At 49.1% G+C, this 14,446-nt stretch overlaps 2 protein-coding genes across 2 annotated transcripts in view; one reads left to right on the top strand and one right to left on the bottom strand.

Annotated features, from left to right (window-relative positions):
- SLC23A1 (solute carrier family 23 (ascorbic acid transporter), member 1) overlaps positions 1-2,740 on the top strand; it is a 3,206-nt gene extending 466 nt beyond the window's left edge. The window contains 11 exon segments of the mRNA XM_010579254.1: positions 1-58; positions 60-130; positions 201-392; positions 506-626; positions 739-895; positions 1,079-1,226; positions 1,348-1,453; positions 1,537-1,666; positions 1,922-2,065; positions 2,219-2,314; positions 2,487-2,740. The exon segment at positions 1-58 is cut by the window's left edge and continues 45 nt beyond it. Coding sequence (XP_010577556.1) covers positions 1-58; positions 60-130; positions 201-392; positions 506-626; positions 739-895; positions 1,079-1,226; positions 1,348-1,453; positions 1,537-1,666; positions 1,922-2,065; positions 2,219-2,314; positions 2,487-2,740 — 1,477 coding nt within the window.
- A 2,448-nt stretch (positions 2,741-5,188) lies between these two features.
- Positions 5,189-14,446, bottom strand: part of PAIP2 (poly(A) binding protein interacting protein 2) — a 9,516-nt gene continuing 258 nt past the window's right edge. Inside the window, exons 2-4 of the mRNA XM_010579169.1 lie at positions 10,160-10,319; positions 7,564-7,743; positions 5,189-6,278 (exon numbers count right to left, since the gene is read on the bottom strand). Coding sequence (XP_010577471.1) covers positions 6,213-6,278; positions 7,564-7,743; positions 10,160-10,297 — 384 coding nt within the window. The 5' untranslated portion in view covers positions 10,298-10,319 and the 3' untranslated portion in view covers positions 5,189-6,212. The remainder of the gene's footprint in view (positions 6,279-7,563; positions 7,744-10,159; positions 10,320-14,446) is intronic.

The following is a 14,446-nucleotide window of genomic DNA, read 5'->3' as shown; positions in this document are numbered from 1 at the left end:
GGTCCAGCTGCCCCCCCCCCCCCGCACCCAGGGACCACCTCACCTCCCCTCCATCCCCAGAGCAGATCTACGGCAACTGGACTCTGCCGCTTAACACCTCCCACGTCTGGCAGCCCCGCATGCGAGAGGTACACCCCACCACCGCCCCGGGGGACCCCAAAATCCTCGGCGGGCTACTGACCCCCCCCCCCGCTCCCCCATGGCCTGCAGATCCAGGGGGCCATCGTGGTGTCCAGCCTGGTGGAGGTGGCCATCGGGTTGCTGGGGCTCCCCGGGGCGCTGCTCAGCTACATCGGGCCGCTGACCGTCACCCCCACCGTCTCCCTCATCGGGCTCTCCGTCTTCCAGGCGGCTGGCGAGCGGGCCGGCTCCCACTGGGGCATCGCCGCGCTGTACGGCACGGGGACGGGGGGGGACAAGGGGGTTGGGGTGTCCACCGTGGAGCCAGGAGGATGCCAGGGGCATGAAGGACCTCGGTGTCTTTCTCCTCTCCTCCCCACCCCAGGACCATCTTCTTGATTGTCCTGTTTGCCCAGTACCTGCGGCATGTCAACATCTGCCTGCCCGGCTACCGGCGGGGCAGCGGCTTCGTCCTGCTCCGCGTCCAGATCTTCAAGATGTTCCCGGTAGGGACTGTACAGGAGCTGCCGGGTCCTGGGGCATCCCAAAAATCCCCCCTTTTTCCACACATGGATTTGCAAGCAATGCTGAGTGTGTCCCTGGTCTCTGCCCCCGCAGATCATCCTGGCCATCATGGTGGTGTGGTTGCTCTGCTACGTGCTGACGTGCACCGGCGTCTTCCCCAGCCGGCCCGAGGCGTATGGCTACAAGGCCAGGACGGACGCCCGGGGGGAGATCCTGTCCGTGGCACCCTGGTTTCGGGTCCCCTACCCCTGTGAGTGCCAGGCGGCCCCATGGCACCCAGGTCCTGCCAATACCCCTTTGCCCTGGGGGAGGCAAGGACCTGGCACGGCATCACCAGGGTTGGGAAGCGCCCGGGGGGGGGGCCCAAAGCGGCACTGGTGAGGGGCTGCGTGCCCCCACCCTGACACCCCGCTCTGCCCACCCCCCCGGGCAGGCCAGTGGGGTCTGCCCACAGTGACCTCGGCAGCCGTGCTGGGCATGTTCAGCGCCACGCTGGCGGGCATCATCGAGTCCATCGGGGACTACTACTCCTGCGCCCGGCTGGCGGGAGCCCCCGCTCCCCCCGTGCATGCCATTAACAGGTAGAGCCAGCCGGCCAGCCTCACGCCGGTACCCTGCCCGTGCCGTGGCATCCCTGGGGACCGGGCAGGGATGCTGCGGGAGAGCGGTGGTGGAGACCAGCCCGTGCGCGTTGGTCCCCAGAGGCATTTTCACCGAAGGCATCTCCTGCATCATCGCGGGGCTGTTGGGAACTGGCAACGGCTCCACCTCCTCCAGCCCCAACATCGGCGTCTTGGGCATCACGAAGGTACCGGGACCGGGCAGGGGTCCTGGCTCAGCCGGGGGGGGGAACGACAGGCGCCATCACCCACTGCTGGTCTTTTCGTGCAGGTGGGGAGCAGGAGGGTGATACAGTACGGGGCCGGGATCATGCTCGTGTTGGGGACCATCGGAAAGTTCACGGCGCTGTTCGCCTCTCTGCCCGACCCCATCCTCGGCGGGATGTTCTGCACCTTATTCGGTAACCTCGCCGCAGCCGCCTCTCAAACCCGGAGTGCTGTTATCGCCAGCCCTGGGCCATTTCCCCAGAGATTTGGGGGCTGGCGAGCTCAAGGGATGCAGGACGGGCTTTGAGGTTTCGGGTTGAACCACACCTGCATTTGAACGCCCCTCGCTGCCTTCGCGGGCAGCCCACCCCAATGCCCGGCTCCCAGCCGGCAGCAGCAGCGTGGGCATCTCTGCCTGCCTGCAACGCAGCCGCCGTCTCTGCTGGCAGGCATGATCACGGCTGTCGGCCTCTCCAACCTGCAGTTCGTCGACATGAACTCCTCCCGCAATCTCTTCGTGCTGGGCTTTGCCATGTTTTTTGGGCTGACGCTGCCAAACTACCTGGATTCCCAACCCAAGGCCATTAACACAGGTACCCACCTGCCATGAAAAGCCCCAATTTTGGGTGTTTAGGGAGAGAGGAGGGCAGAGCTCACAGTCACTTGCCCACCCCTGGCAAGCAGCTATTAATTGGGCAAATCCAGCTTATCTCACAGGCACCGGCTCAGTCCCTGTGCTCTCGCAGGTGTCCCCGAGCTGGACCAGATACTGACGGTGCTGCTAACAACAGAGATGTTCGTCGGGGGGACCATCGCCTTCATCCTGGACAACACCATCCCGGGTATTTAAAGCAGTCGGAGCCAGGGGGAGGAAGCGGGGGGGTGGCATTGGAGGCAGATTCATTTGAGCTGCAAGAGGGGATGGCAGGGTGAGGGGGGGGCTGATGCTGGGCATCCCCTCTGTGGGCGGGCAGGCACCGGGGGTCTCAGCTGACACGGTGCCGGCTGCCGCAGGGACGCAGGAGGAGCGAGGGCTGGTGCAGTGGAAGGCGGGCGCGCACTCAGACAGCACGGCGAGAGCCAGCTTGAGGAGCTATGACTTCCCTTTCGGGATGAGCGTGGTGAGGAGGAGCCGGTGGTTGAAGCGTGTGCCCATCTGCCCGGTGTTCACGGGGTTTAAGGCCCGGGCGCGGGGCAGCGACGATGACGTGGCGGCCGCAGACGTGCAGGGTACGGCGGACGGGCTCTCTGTGTGCACGAAGGTCTGAGCGAGGGGAGGGATCACACCCCGGCGCCAGAGAAGCCGAGCCGAGCTCCCGCGGGTGCTGTCGGTGTTCGTTAGCACCCACCAAGTCCAAAGCCAAGGCTTCTGGTGCTCGTCTTGAACACAGGGCTAGGGAAACTCCAAGTTGCCTTTCAGGGACATCCCGAGCTCCTGGGGTACAGGCCTGGGGACCACCACCTCCCATGTCATTGCTTCACCTCAAGCTTTAGCTGGTTGAGACTCATTCAGCACTTGCTGAAGCTCGTTAGCTACCATCAGAGATGGCCGGAGCCACAAACTCCCACCTGGGGCCACAGATTTTCATGCTGTGCCCTCAGCTTCAGCAGGGCTACCCGGCAGCTGAAGCAGGCTCTGTGTGGGTACAGTATCCAGACCAGCATTAGGATGCCCATTTTAAGATCATACATTAAAAATAATAAAATAAACAATGCAAGCCCACTTGCCCTACCAGTGTCTTTGCTGCGTCCTGCACCGTCCCCTCGTCCCTTCTGCGTTGCAAAGGCTTCAGCTGCTTTCCACGCTCCCTCCCGGGCTGCCCACCGCGGAGACACGCGATTTTGTCCAGCTCTAGCAACCGCGTGTGCGGTGGGCTTCTGCCCGAAACCCGGTGCAGCGGGAGGGGTGGTTGAGCACGAGCCCTTGGCAAACCTGTCCTGCTCCGGGGAGCACCAGACAGACGGCTTTATCCCGGCCGCTCCAGCGAAGCGCTGCCTCATGCAGCCGGTTGGTTTTCAGCAGCAGGCACACAGGGCATCCAACGGCCTCACTGCAATGGCTGACAGAGTCAAGCCCATTTCTGGGCTTGGGTTTAGCACTAAAATCGAAAAGCTGAAGCCAGCATTGCATGACCCTGTCACGGTCGGTCCACACCAGCGTGGTGGCACAGCCATGCACTTGCTCCCCAGCCTGAGCAAAAAGAGCAGAAATGAGAAAACCCATGGGTTGAGACAAGGACAGTTTAATAAGAGGGGAAAAAAATAACCACCAAAAAACCCTAAGTGATGCAAATGCAAATGCTCAGCCAGGCTCTGAGCAGCGGAAGAGCCCTCACTCTTCTGCTGCTGAACATGACGTTACATGGTGTGCAATACCCTTTTGGTCAGCTGTGTCCCCTCCCAGCTTCTTGCCCACCCTCGGCCTGCTTGCTGGGGCCAGAGCAAGAGCAAGAGCAAGCCCTGATGCTGCGCAAGTGCCATTCAGCAACAGCCAAAACACCACGGTGCTATCAAATCTGTTTTAGTCACAAACCCCAAACACAGCAGCGCAGGGGCTGTAATGGAGAAAAGCAGCTCCATCCCAGCAGAGACCATCAATCGGGAGGTTCACCTCCTCAGTAAACCTCCCGGTGTTGTAGTTGGCTGGGATACAGCAGGGAAATAAAAGCAAAGAAACCAAACCATAGTAGGGCTGGCTCTTTCACAGAAAGCTGGCTCCTAGCAGCAGCATTCAGTTGCCAATCACCCCGAGCTAATCGCACCCGGGCTGAAACTCCGCGAGGAAGCTCACCGACAAGCAACTGCTGCCAGCCATGCAGGGGTTCGCTGGTGAAACTCCCACTCCAGCTAAAAATAAGCCGGGGCATAGTAGTATGTTATTTCCTGACCTTCTGTCTTTAGGTGCTCGAGTCTAAACTATCTCCAAGTTAGTGGAAACGCCAGAATAGTTTTGCTGCTTCTATGAAGGCCAGATCTCAGGTTAGGAAAGGGGAAGGTAACACTTAGTAAGGAGCCCAGGATAATTACAATTAACATTTTGCAGAGCAACAGCAAAATGAGTTGGTCTGACTGAATTCCTCTAAGAGGGATTCTTCCATCTGGAGCAAGACTGATGCAGCGATGTGGTCATGCTGCAGGGTTACACCTGCGTAAAGGCTTCATCTCACTCTTCCCATCCTGCAGTACTGCATAATTTCTGAAGTGTTTCCATTTGGTTTAATTGGAGCTTAAAAGAAAAAAAAAAAATATTAACAGCGAAGCTGGGCAAAGTTATGAAGCAAGAGTGGATCAGACTGGTTTCTGAGGACTGCTGGAGGCTGTTGCTGCAGCCACACAACTCACCCACAGCCTCCTGCAGCTCTCAGGTTTACAGGACTGAGAGCACTCCAGCTCCAACAGCCACCATGCCAAAGTGTCCAACAGCACGCTTTATATAGTGCCATCAGCTGTTAACTAGGACTGCCCGTGCTGCCAGCAGCAGCGGAGCTGAACTGGGATTAGCAGTGGTGAGAACGAAGGAAAATATGCCCAGGCAAGCGCATAAAGTGGGAGGAAAGAAATAAAAGAACAGTTTAAGTCCAACCTCAGGTGGGTATTTTGGGCTATCATGTTACAAACAGCCTTACAGGCACCGTATCCATAATGTCATCCCTTTCCTCTGCATGCTGCCAAATGAGTTTCCATGTGAGATGCATATTCATGAGACAGCCACCACATCAGTTCTACTATTATTTATTTTTTTAAATATTTTTGAAAAAATATAATTTTTTTACAATATTTTCAACTTAAACACTATTCACACTGAACACGTATGGCAGCTTAACCTACCCGAATATGAAGTTTAAGAAGCCAAAACTGTTCTAGCTTTATTAAAAGAAAAAAAAAAAAGTTGTTGTGCTGTAGACTATTGTGTAGTGATGATTAAACAAAGCAAGGGAAAAGCACCACTCAAATCACTAATGCTAGGGTTTTCTTGGTTAAATCCAGCTATAATAAAGTTGTATGCTAAAAGTTACATAGGCAGTGCTATGCACATATCTGGGTTCTTGGAAGAAATTGTGATGAAACTCACATCTCCTTTAACATAATCAGGAAGTGAAACATTTCTAACATGATAACATACTGCAAAGTACAGGGAATTTCTTCCTTCCAATCGCTTGGATGTTAGTTCAGTAGCTGAGATCTACGACTCTGTACAGGTCTGTAAAATTTCTGTTAAATCTCATGCTGCTTAAAAGGAGCATGAAGTTTTTTAAGGGGAAAAATTAACATTAGTAACAATACTGATATTTCAAAGGAAAGTTAGCTAATTTGCCTAACAATCAGATATCCTTGCTTTCATTTTTAAGTTAAGGCATTATCAGGTGCAAACTAGCACCAGTTAACACATCTTTAGTTAAAAACAGACCATCCATAGCAAATTCCAAGTCCTATTTAAAAAGACAGAGTCTGCAGAAGGTTTTATAAACGTGGTACTTTGTCTCAACTTGACTGGTGCTTCTTACCTCACTGCCTCCTTTGCAGAAAGCCAGGGCCCAATTATGTTTCCATTAAACTTTTGACAGATTTACTTAATAACAGTCTCAGCACTTTTATTGAGCATGCAAGACTAACAAAACTTTGGCAATGCATAAGTGTAACACAGTGACAAGAAGAGAGAGCTTTTACAATTAAATCTTCTAATACTGGCTTCACAGTGTGGAAATTGTGCTACATCCACCAAGAGAGGGCCCAGTCTACTCAAATATTTAAGTACTTCACCCCAGGAACAAACTCCTTTGCGTTTGGATTCAGATTACTCTTGACCTGAGGAAAGGAAAAACAGAAGTCTAGTTGAATCATTATTTTCATCCTGAATACAATTCTGGGCAGACAGCATTAAGAACAGTTTACAGTCTTAGAGTAACAGTCAGGCATATAATTGGGTTTTTGCATATACCAAAAGTCTCTATAATCGCTAGAAAAGCCCACTTCTCTGTGCTAGTACCTGAATTACCCATCCTTCCTTAGCACCACCTGGACGTTTCAGTCAGATGAGGGCTCAGGGAATAAAAAACAAGAAAACCACAGGCACGCATCAAATACAGCAACTTCGCTTAATGCTGAAATAGCTTTTTCTGAAGTTGAACTGTTAAAACGTGCCATGAGGCTTTTAGATCTTGCTTATTTAAGCAAGAGGAGACTTGTTGCAGGAACTTAAGCCGCTTCTGGGAATTTAACATGTACGAGCGCTGTATTGATTTTTTACAATTCTATGTCTGTGACTACCCAGTCCTCTCACTTGGTAAGCTGCTGCTCTACAACGTCCTGCTTTGTCCACCTGCTATAGGTGGGCAGCCAGCACCTTCAGAATGAGCTCTTTATCACAAAGAAATGGAGGATTAGGCTTTTGTGTTCTTAATTGAGTCTAAAACTGCTGCCTGCAGCTGCTTAAGCTTGGAAAAGTAGGGGTTTGCACCTGAATTTCACAGCCATTGTGTGACACGATGGTGTGGGTTTTGTACTCTGTATCAGTAACTTCGTAACTTGTTAGGGAAAATAATGTACACACTGCCCTTTCCTTTTTAGTTAAGCTCCAAACAGAAGTCATAGAGCAAGAAACAGGGAAATAATCATAGTTTAGCTGCTTTCCTCTTCCTTAGGATTTCTACAAAGAGATCTGCTATCGTTCACATGATCCAAACCATACCTTAGAATATGACTCGCACCTACCCAACATATAAGTGTTGACAGATGCTGAATTAAACTTTTGCAGTCCTGTCACCAAATGGCACTTCACAGGGTCAGCATGCTTCACTCACTGCCTTTCTTTCATAACATGGTATGCATACCCAAAGCCACTTGAATTTATATCATGGGTGAGGAAAGGCACCATGCGGTTACGAAGAAAACCACTGAATAGGTCACATCACTCAAGGAAACATCCCTTGCCCAACTGTCCCACATTTCCCCCTCCACCATAGCCACACATGGTTTAAGAGTCTCTGGCCTACACATAAAGGATTTTCTCTAGCCATTATCAGCAACAAAAATCAGCCTTGGACAAAGAGAGATGTCAAGTTTTAGAAGTATGATGAGAAACTGAATTTACCACCAGATCCTCCAGTGATGAGCTGTCACTGATAACAAGGTCATTGAACTGGTCCTGGATTTGATCCATTGTTTGTGGGAGATCACGGGCTGGAATAAACCATTCGTGCTCCTCCTCTTCTTCCAGCATCTCCTGGAAACAGCGCTCAATAAATTCTTCTTCCCACAATTCCTCTTCGATCTATACAATGAGAAGAAACCGCTTCATCAGCAAACTTATTGAGAGCCTGTGTTTTCATTCCAAGGTTTGTGCACCTAGCTGACCTTCCTTCTAGCTATGCAACAGGACTTCTAGCAGAACACCATGCTTGCGCTGCAGGAAGGCAAGCAGCTTTGATTTTTTTAATGTATAGAAGTGCTTGGAACTTGGGCTGCAGTTAAAAGGGAATGGGAGGAGAACACCCCAGCCCTAGCTGTTCTGTTTGCAGCTTGTTATGAGCTCAAGGAGAAGGAAAATGTTAGTTTCAGGTGAAAATTTCAGTTGTACCAACTAGTCTGGACTGAACTGACTTCAAGTGTGAGGAAGGGAACCAGGGACAAAACATGCAGCCAGGCACACTCCCTCAGTAAGTGTCCTACAAGATTCTTGGGGAAAAAAAACAAACCACTGTCCATCACTTTGAATGAGGAACAAGCAGCACCTCCTTGGCTGTAGATTATGTGTTCGCCCAGTGCAGTTCTCCTAAGGAACTCCACATGATCTTTGCAGTTGCTAAAAATGCTGACCTGCTGTACTACACACAGGACCCATCAACTGATGCAGAACTGACACGCATTGCAAAGATTAAAGGAAAGTTTTGCTTGGTTGTTCAGTAAACAAGCTTTTGGAGGGAGTTCATCCTGACAAATTTTCCATGCCCTGCATCGCAGTACTTAAGAGTGGAAAGCAGGGAAACAGAAGCTGGTGTGAATGACTTGCCAGACATAACAGAGCGGAAAAATGATTCAGGACATGTTTAAAAGTTCACTCAATGGAAGCTCGAACAAGTTTTCCTATCTATCCTTCACTCTGAAATCAAACACGTACTCGATCCTAAAGTGGAAATTAGGTTACATACCACAAATACCAAATCAAAAAAGTTAATGCCAGAGTTCGGGATTCCGATAAAATCCAGGTCCCCTGTGCTTGGGGCAAACACACTCACCAGCTCACTTGGTGCTCAAGATGCACAGCTTTGGGGAACAGGGACTCGTCACCATATGCTCTAAGCCTGTGTCCGGACAATTCAAACCCCGCATGAAACACCGACTTGGTGATTTCCCCAGTAAAGCACTCCAGCAAGGACAGCGGTCTCCAATCAATCCTTCTTGTGAGGCACTGTCTCCATCCTGCGTGCAGGTAAAATGCAGCCGTGGGCACACAGCCACAAGCTAGTATTACAGCAGGGGTTGCCCAGCTCCAGGTTTTTTGTTACATGGTTGTACACCTACAAGTGCCTCCAATGGCAGCTCCAGAAGTACTAAATAACATTTAATTCCCCAAACGTCTTGAAATTAATATTGCCTCTTTGTATTTTCCAGCCCAAGTTTAACTTGTTCAGGTTCCCAGAGAGATGTGCCTACCGTGGCAGGCGACCAGGCTGCCACATTGTGTTTGCCTGCCTGAATAAGACCATTCTCCCCTCGTGCTCCCACTTTTCTTCTTCTCTGAAAATGGAGTCTGTACCTGAAAAATACTTTATTCACAGCAGAACTCTCAGCTGCTTCCCCAAGAACTACACGTCCTGTATGCTAACTACAGCACAGTCCCCAGGAGGAAAAACTCACCAAACAGGAAACAACACTGAGACCATCCTAGCATATTGCACAAGAGAATTTAGATTTTGTGAGCAACCTGAATTTCAGATTACGTTTGTGCCCTGCTGGCACCCTAAAGAGAGAGCAACAGATGTATCCTATTTCAGAAGCTCAGACTTCAGCACAGCCATACTGTGCTGGAGTGCAGAGAAAGCAGCTACGTGAGTACAAAGATCAAGTTTTGATTAAGAAAGGGGCGGTGGAAAGAGGTAGGCTGTTCCCAGCCTCCAAAGGAGAGAACTGCGTCCAGATGCAAGGTGAAATATGAAGTTAAGGCTTCCTTCCAACCCAATTGCAAAGGCCAGCTGTAAGACACTTAAGTATTAAGCAAAAAAGAGGACTGTCACCCAACAGCTACATCCACCAACTCCCTTAGGAACAACAGCCCTGTTGATGAGGCAGGTATGCACCTGGACGTATCCAGTTCAGAACTACAACAGCGGGCATGTCTGCACATGTAAAACCTCCGCAACTCAGCAGCCTAGCAAGACCTGTCCCTTCCAAAGTGCCACATAAAGTCTGTCAACTATTTTGTTTTTTCTCCCTCCTGCAGAAGTAGGGAATCAATGGATACATTAGAACATGTTGCACTTCCCATATTTTCCATCAAGATTACAAAAAAGAAGTATTTATTGCCAGATAAAATGTTCCCCAGGATTATTTTAGCAAGCCTATCTTAAAAACCCCTTTTCTAAAGGATTCCCAGGCTTGTACCCCAGTTGCTAAGCCACAGCGCCTCCCCCTTCAGCTAGAAAATGGTAAGGCACATCACAAGACATTTATCGAGGGAAATTACTTGCCTGCCTGTTAAATTCCTCTTCGTTCTCCATCCACATGTACTCCGCAAAGGGATTGTCATCTTCATGAGAATGACCATTTATAATCACATCTTCACTGATGATGCTTGGGCTAGTACTGCTGCGACTTGGATCTTTCATGGCTGCGTCTTTGTTTCGAAGTCTGCAATTAAGAAATGTGGTAATTAAAGATGTGCAGATTTGCTCATCACCCTGCTTCTGCATAAGCCTGGCCCAAGGGAAGGCTGCACCTGTATTTGAAGGTTCCAGGTAGCCTTACAGTGACTGTAGCAGAGGAGCTCTGCTAATTGCAGCAAGTAAAAAAGTATCAGAAACACCATTTCCATTGTATGCAGATTCGAGTGACAAATTACTTTCCCAAATTAAACCTCACCAAATGCCAAGCACCACGACCAATAAAAAGTGACAGGGAAAAAAACCAGAAAGCATGCATACTTGCCAGTAGGAAAGTATTTAAGGCAACATTCAAGAAACAAAAGGGAAAATTTGTTTTCCAAAATACTTTTAAAACTCCCACCCAAGTTTCAGCAAACTCCCCTGGAAATGAACTGCTCAGCATCCGTACTGTTTCAGAGGTGGTGGGCAACACTTCAGGGAAATTTCCAAGGATACCCACAGTAGGGGAAACTTTGGCATGACTTTTAGCCTACCCAAATTCAGTTACAGGATGTTCCATGTGATCACATGAACCAACTTTCACAGCCATCTCACCGCTGGGAAACCTTGCAAGCGAGGCAGAAACCAATACGCACCGATTCCTCACAGAGCCAAGCTGGCACAACAGTTCTTACAGCTACTTCGTTAGCAAAAGCCCACTGATGGAGAAGCTTCAGGTAAAGAACACCATAAGGCACTGGAAGACAGTACGTGCTTGCCTGTCATCCCACTTCATTAATATGGATTGAGTCACGCCTGAAGAGCACTCAGCATTTCTGCGTGTCCACGATATGTGATATCACAACATGCTGAACTCAAGGAATGAAGGTACAGTTGGCAAACGTGTTTTTTCCACCTAACCACCGCCAAAAGCAGGACAAAACCTACATTTGGTCTGAATCCTTGTCGTAAGAATGGTATTGCAGCCTTTCCATCAGGCCTGTGTGAAGCTTCTAACTCTTGAGTTCAGAGACCCAAGTCTGCTCACAGCCTGGGTTCTTACTGGAGATCTTATTTGTGTTGTAAAGTAAATGAGACAATGCTGCTGATTTTCTTATACCATGCTTAAGTACAGGTATTAATAGTGGAAAAGCTGAATATTTTTAGATACCAATACTGGCAGTGTTAAATATTTTGACAATAGTATACAAAGCCTGTGAGGCAATGAGCTCAAAAAAACCCAAAAAACCCCAAACTTGAATGATTTTCCAGTGCTAAAAATTCACAATGAAATGATGCAGCAGTAAGTATTTCTACTTTATTCACAACTCGATGTTTTAGCTCATTGTCTGCAAACAAAAAAATGACTTATTTGGAGAAGAGGCTATCAAAATATAGCCTCCACTGGCATTAGAGTACAAGGCCTTATCACGTAGCAGCTATTTCTCTTTGTATTTCAGTTGGTCCTATTATCTGTGGAATTAATGCAAGTTTTGGTTCGAAATGTATTCTTGATAATACCAGGTCAAAAACCTGCCACATCCAAAAGATCAATTAAGAAAAGCACAAAGAAAAAGGAACTTGCCTGGTTTGCTCTATTCAAGGTTTTTAAATCAAAGGCAAACCCAAGTACGGAAGTCACTTTAGCTCCTTAGGAAGTACAACAAATGAGACAAGAACCCGGGTATTCTAGCAAGAGAAAACAGGTTCTTTTTCATGTTCTTTCAAAACAAACTTGCAAAGGATTACTGGCAGCATTTAACATGAAACAGGAAAACACATTGCATTTAACACCCCAACTCAAGCTTGAAATTGCTTTAAGTAACTTCAGCTGTTCACAAGCTAACAAACAGGATGGACTAAAAGAAATAAAAGACCTCAGAGTCTAAAAAGCCTGATTTCTTCTTCTTTTTTTTTTTTTTAATAGTGGCAAGCTTTTTCACCTTGGTTTTGTGGAGTGAATCTCGACATTAATATTCCACCAGGCTTTTTGCACACCAACAATTTACACTACAGATGAATAACTGCAAGGTTACTGTAAGGTACTCAGGCCACATTCCAGGCAACTTCTGTACAAAGAAGACAGCATCTAGACAAGTCCATAAAGTTAAAAATAATAATTAAAACACCCCTACTTGTTTGTGTAAAAGCTTGAAAGGTTAATTTGTCGAATCATGGGCAAGTTTTCCAATTTCTTAAGTTTCCCATAGAACACAAGCCATTTGCTTTAGAAGGGAGGGAAGAGAAGTGCAATGTTTCACATTTGGAATGAAACAACTTTTTCCATTACTGCCCAAGGACGATGTGGATCATTATCTTCAAGAAAGATCCAAGGCTCAGCCTGAATATCTGAAGTTTATCTGATGAAGCCCCAAGTCCGCTCATGTTTTCCCACAGGAAAACACATCAACTAACACTTACCCTGCATGAACGGTTAGGAAGCCCCAGGCCAGTCCCTTACTCGCAGCACTCCTTGTAATTTGATTTTCTGCAACTTGTACTAAAATACACTGTATAGGGAGCTTTCCATTTCAAGATACAAACCTGTTGGCTTTCTGTGCTTATTTGCGAGGACAAGATTAGTCTCATTTCACTGGTATTAGATACAAGCTTTTTAGTCAAGAGCTACAGGCAATTCTGAGGAGGAGATACAAATGCCGCTTTAGTCTTGCAAAAAGTCACAATCTAAGAAGGCTGCTGCAGAAAAGAAGCCACAGTGACAGGCTACGCTACCATCGTGAATAAAAATAATACATTTTCCATCTGGGAGTAGGTGGAAAGCAGAGGATCTCGAATCTCCTTACACTAGAACAGGAAATAGAACATTAGTAGTGCTAAGGAACAGAAAATACAGAGAATTCTGCCATAGTCCTATGATTGGCAATCCAGCCCCAAATTATTCCAGGATTTTGGTGGGGGGTGGGGGTGATGCAGGAAGAGCAGTGTAAGTGTATAAGAAAAGACAGAAAAAAAAAAAAGGATTTTTATCTCAGGAATTATGTCAGAAATTAAAAAACCTGTAACAGCAGGACTTTCAGTTGACTCAAAGTGTTTTCTGCATGAAGCGTGGAACTCGTTACTGCAGAACATCATTAAGGTCCATTAATTTACCCGCTTCTCTGAATTTTGTTGCGTTTATAGCAATGAAGAACCCTAGACCAACCATCATTAAAATTCAAAGCTTTGTGATTGAAGATTTTGCATTTAAACCCCAATCACAAAAGAAGATTATCTACCGCCTACTTCAGAAGATAAGGTCAACGGGCCTAATTCTGTATAGCAAAACCCAGGTCCTTACCCTTGACTGAAAAAATCCAGAGGAATAAATATGAGGTATTTGCCTCAAGCACCCAAAAGCAGCAGAGAACAGCGAGCAGCACATTAGGACTTTAGTAGCAGCTGAAGTTTAAGCAAAGCCGTTTTAGCGCAGCAGGGAGTACTTTGAACTTCTGCAGAAGATGGTGTTATTTGTTTACTAACTCGCGATTACTCTTGTGAGTCAGGAGCGCTGGCCGAGTTCCTCGTTATCTAATTAGATTAGCGAGCGGCAGTTATCAAGCGATTACACTCCGTATAATAAACAGATTTCTCAATCGAATCCGTGAGGGATGCCAGCGCTGTCCGACACCAACACTTCAAAGCACCGCGCCGGAGCTGACCTGAAACCAGCCGACCGGCGCCGCGGGCCAGCACCGCGGCGTGAAGAACCAGCAGGGCCCTGGCCGAGAGGGGCAGCTCCGCGGGGCCGGGCAGGCACGTCTGCGGGGCGGCAGGGGGGTCGCTCCCCGAAACGCCTTTCTCGCTGCCGGCGTTTTCGGTAGCGGCGACCGCCGAGGCCCGCGGAGCCGCTTGGCTTCAGCGGGAACCGGGCGAACCCGTAAAGCTTCAGCCGCTCTCCCCCGACACCACCTCGGTTACGGAGGCGAGGCGAGGCGGGGCGGGCTCTACCCCTCCCGGGAGAGCGGCCGCGTACCCGCCGTGGCGAGAAACGCCCGGGGATCGCAGACAGCCCCCAGCTGCCGCCGCGGGTGGATCCAGCCCGGCCGCTCTGCGCCTGAGGAGCCGCCCGCTTTGTTCGCCCGCAAGGGCCGCCCCCGCGGCGGGGGTGCCGTGCCGTTCTGTTCCGTTCCGTTCCCTCCCGGCAGGCCCCGCGCCGCCGGAGCGCACCCCCCC

The sequence above is a fragment of the Haliaeetus leucocephalus genome, unplaced genomic scaffold (assembly GCF_000737465.1).
Source record: "Haliaeetus leucocephalus isolate CR32 unplaced genomic scaffold, Haliaeetus_leucocephalus-4.0 Scaffold656, whole genome shotgun sequence".
Lineage (NCBI taxonomy): Eukaryota > Metazoa > Chordata > Aves > Accipitriformes > Accipitridae > Haliaeetus > Haliaeetus leucocephalus.
Note: the sequence above shows the minus strand (reverse complement) of the source record. Positions and strands in the feature narration are given on the sequence as shown.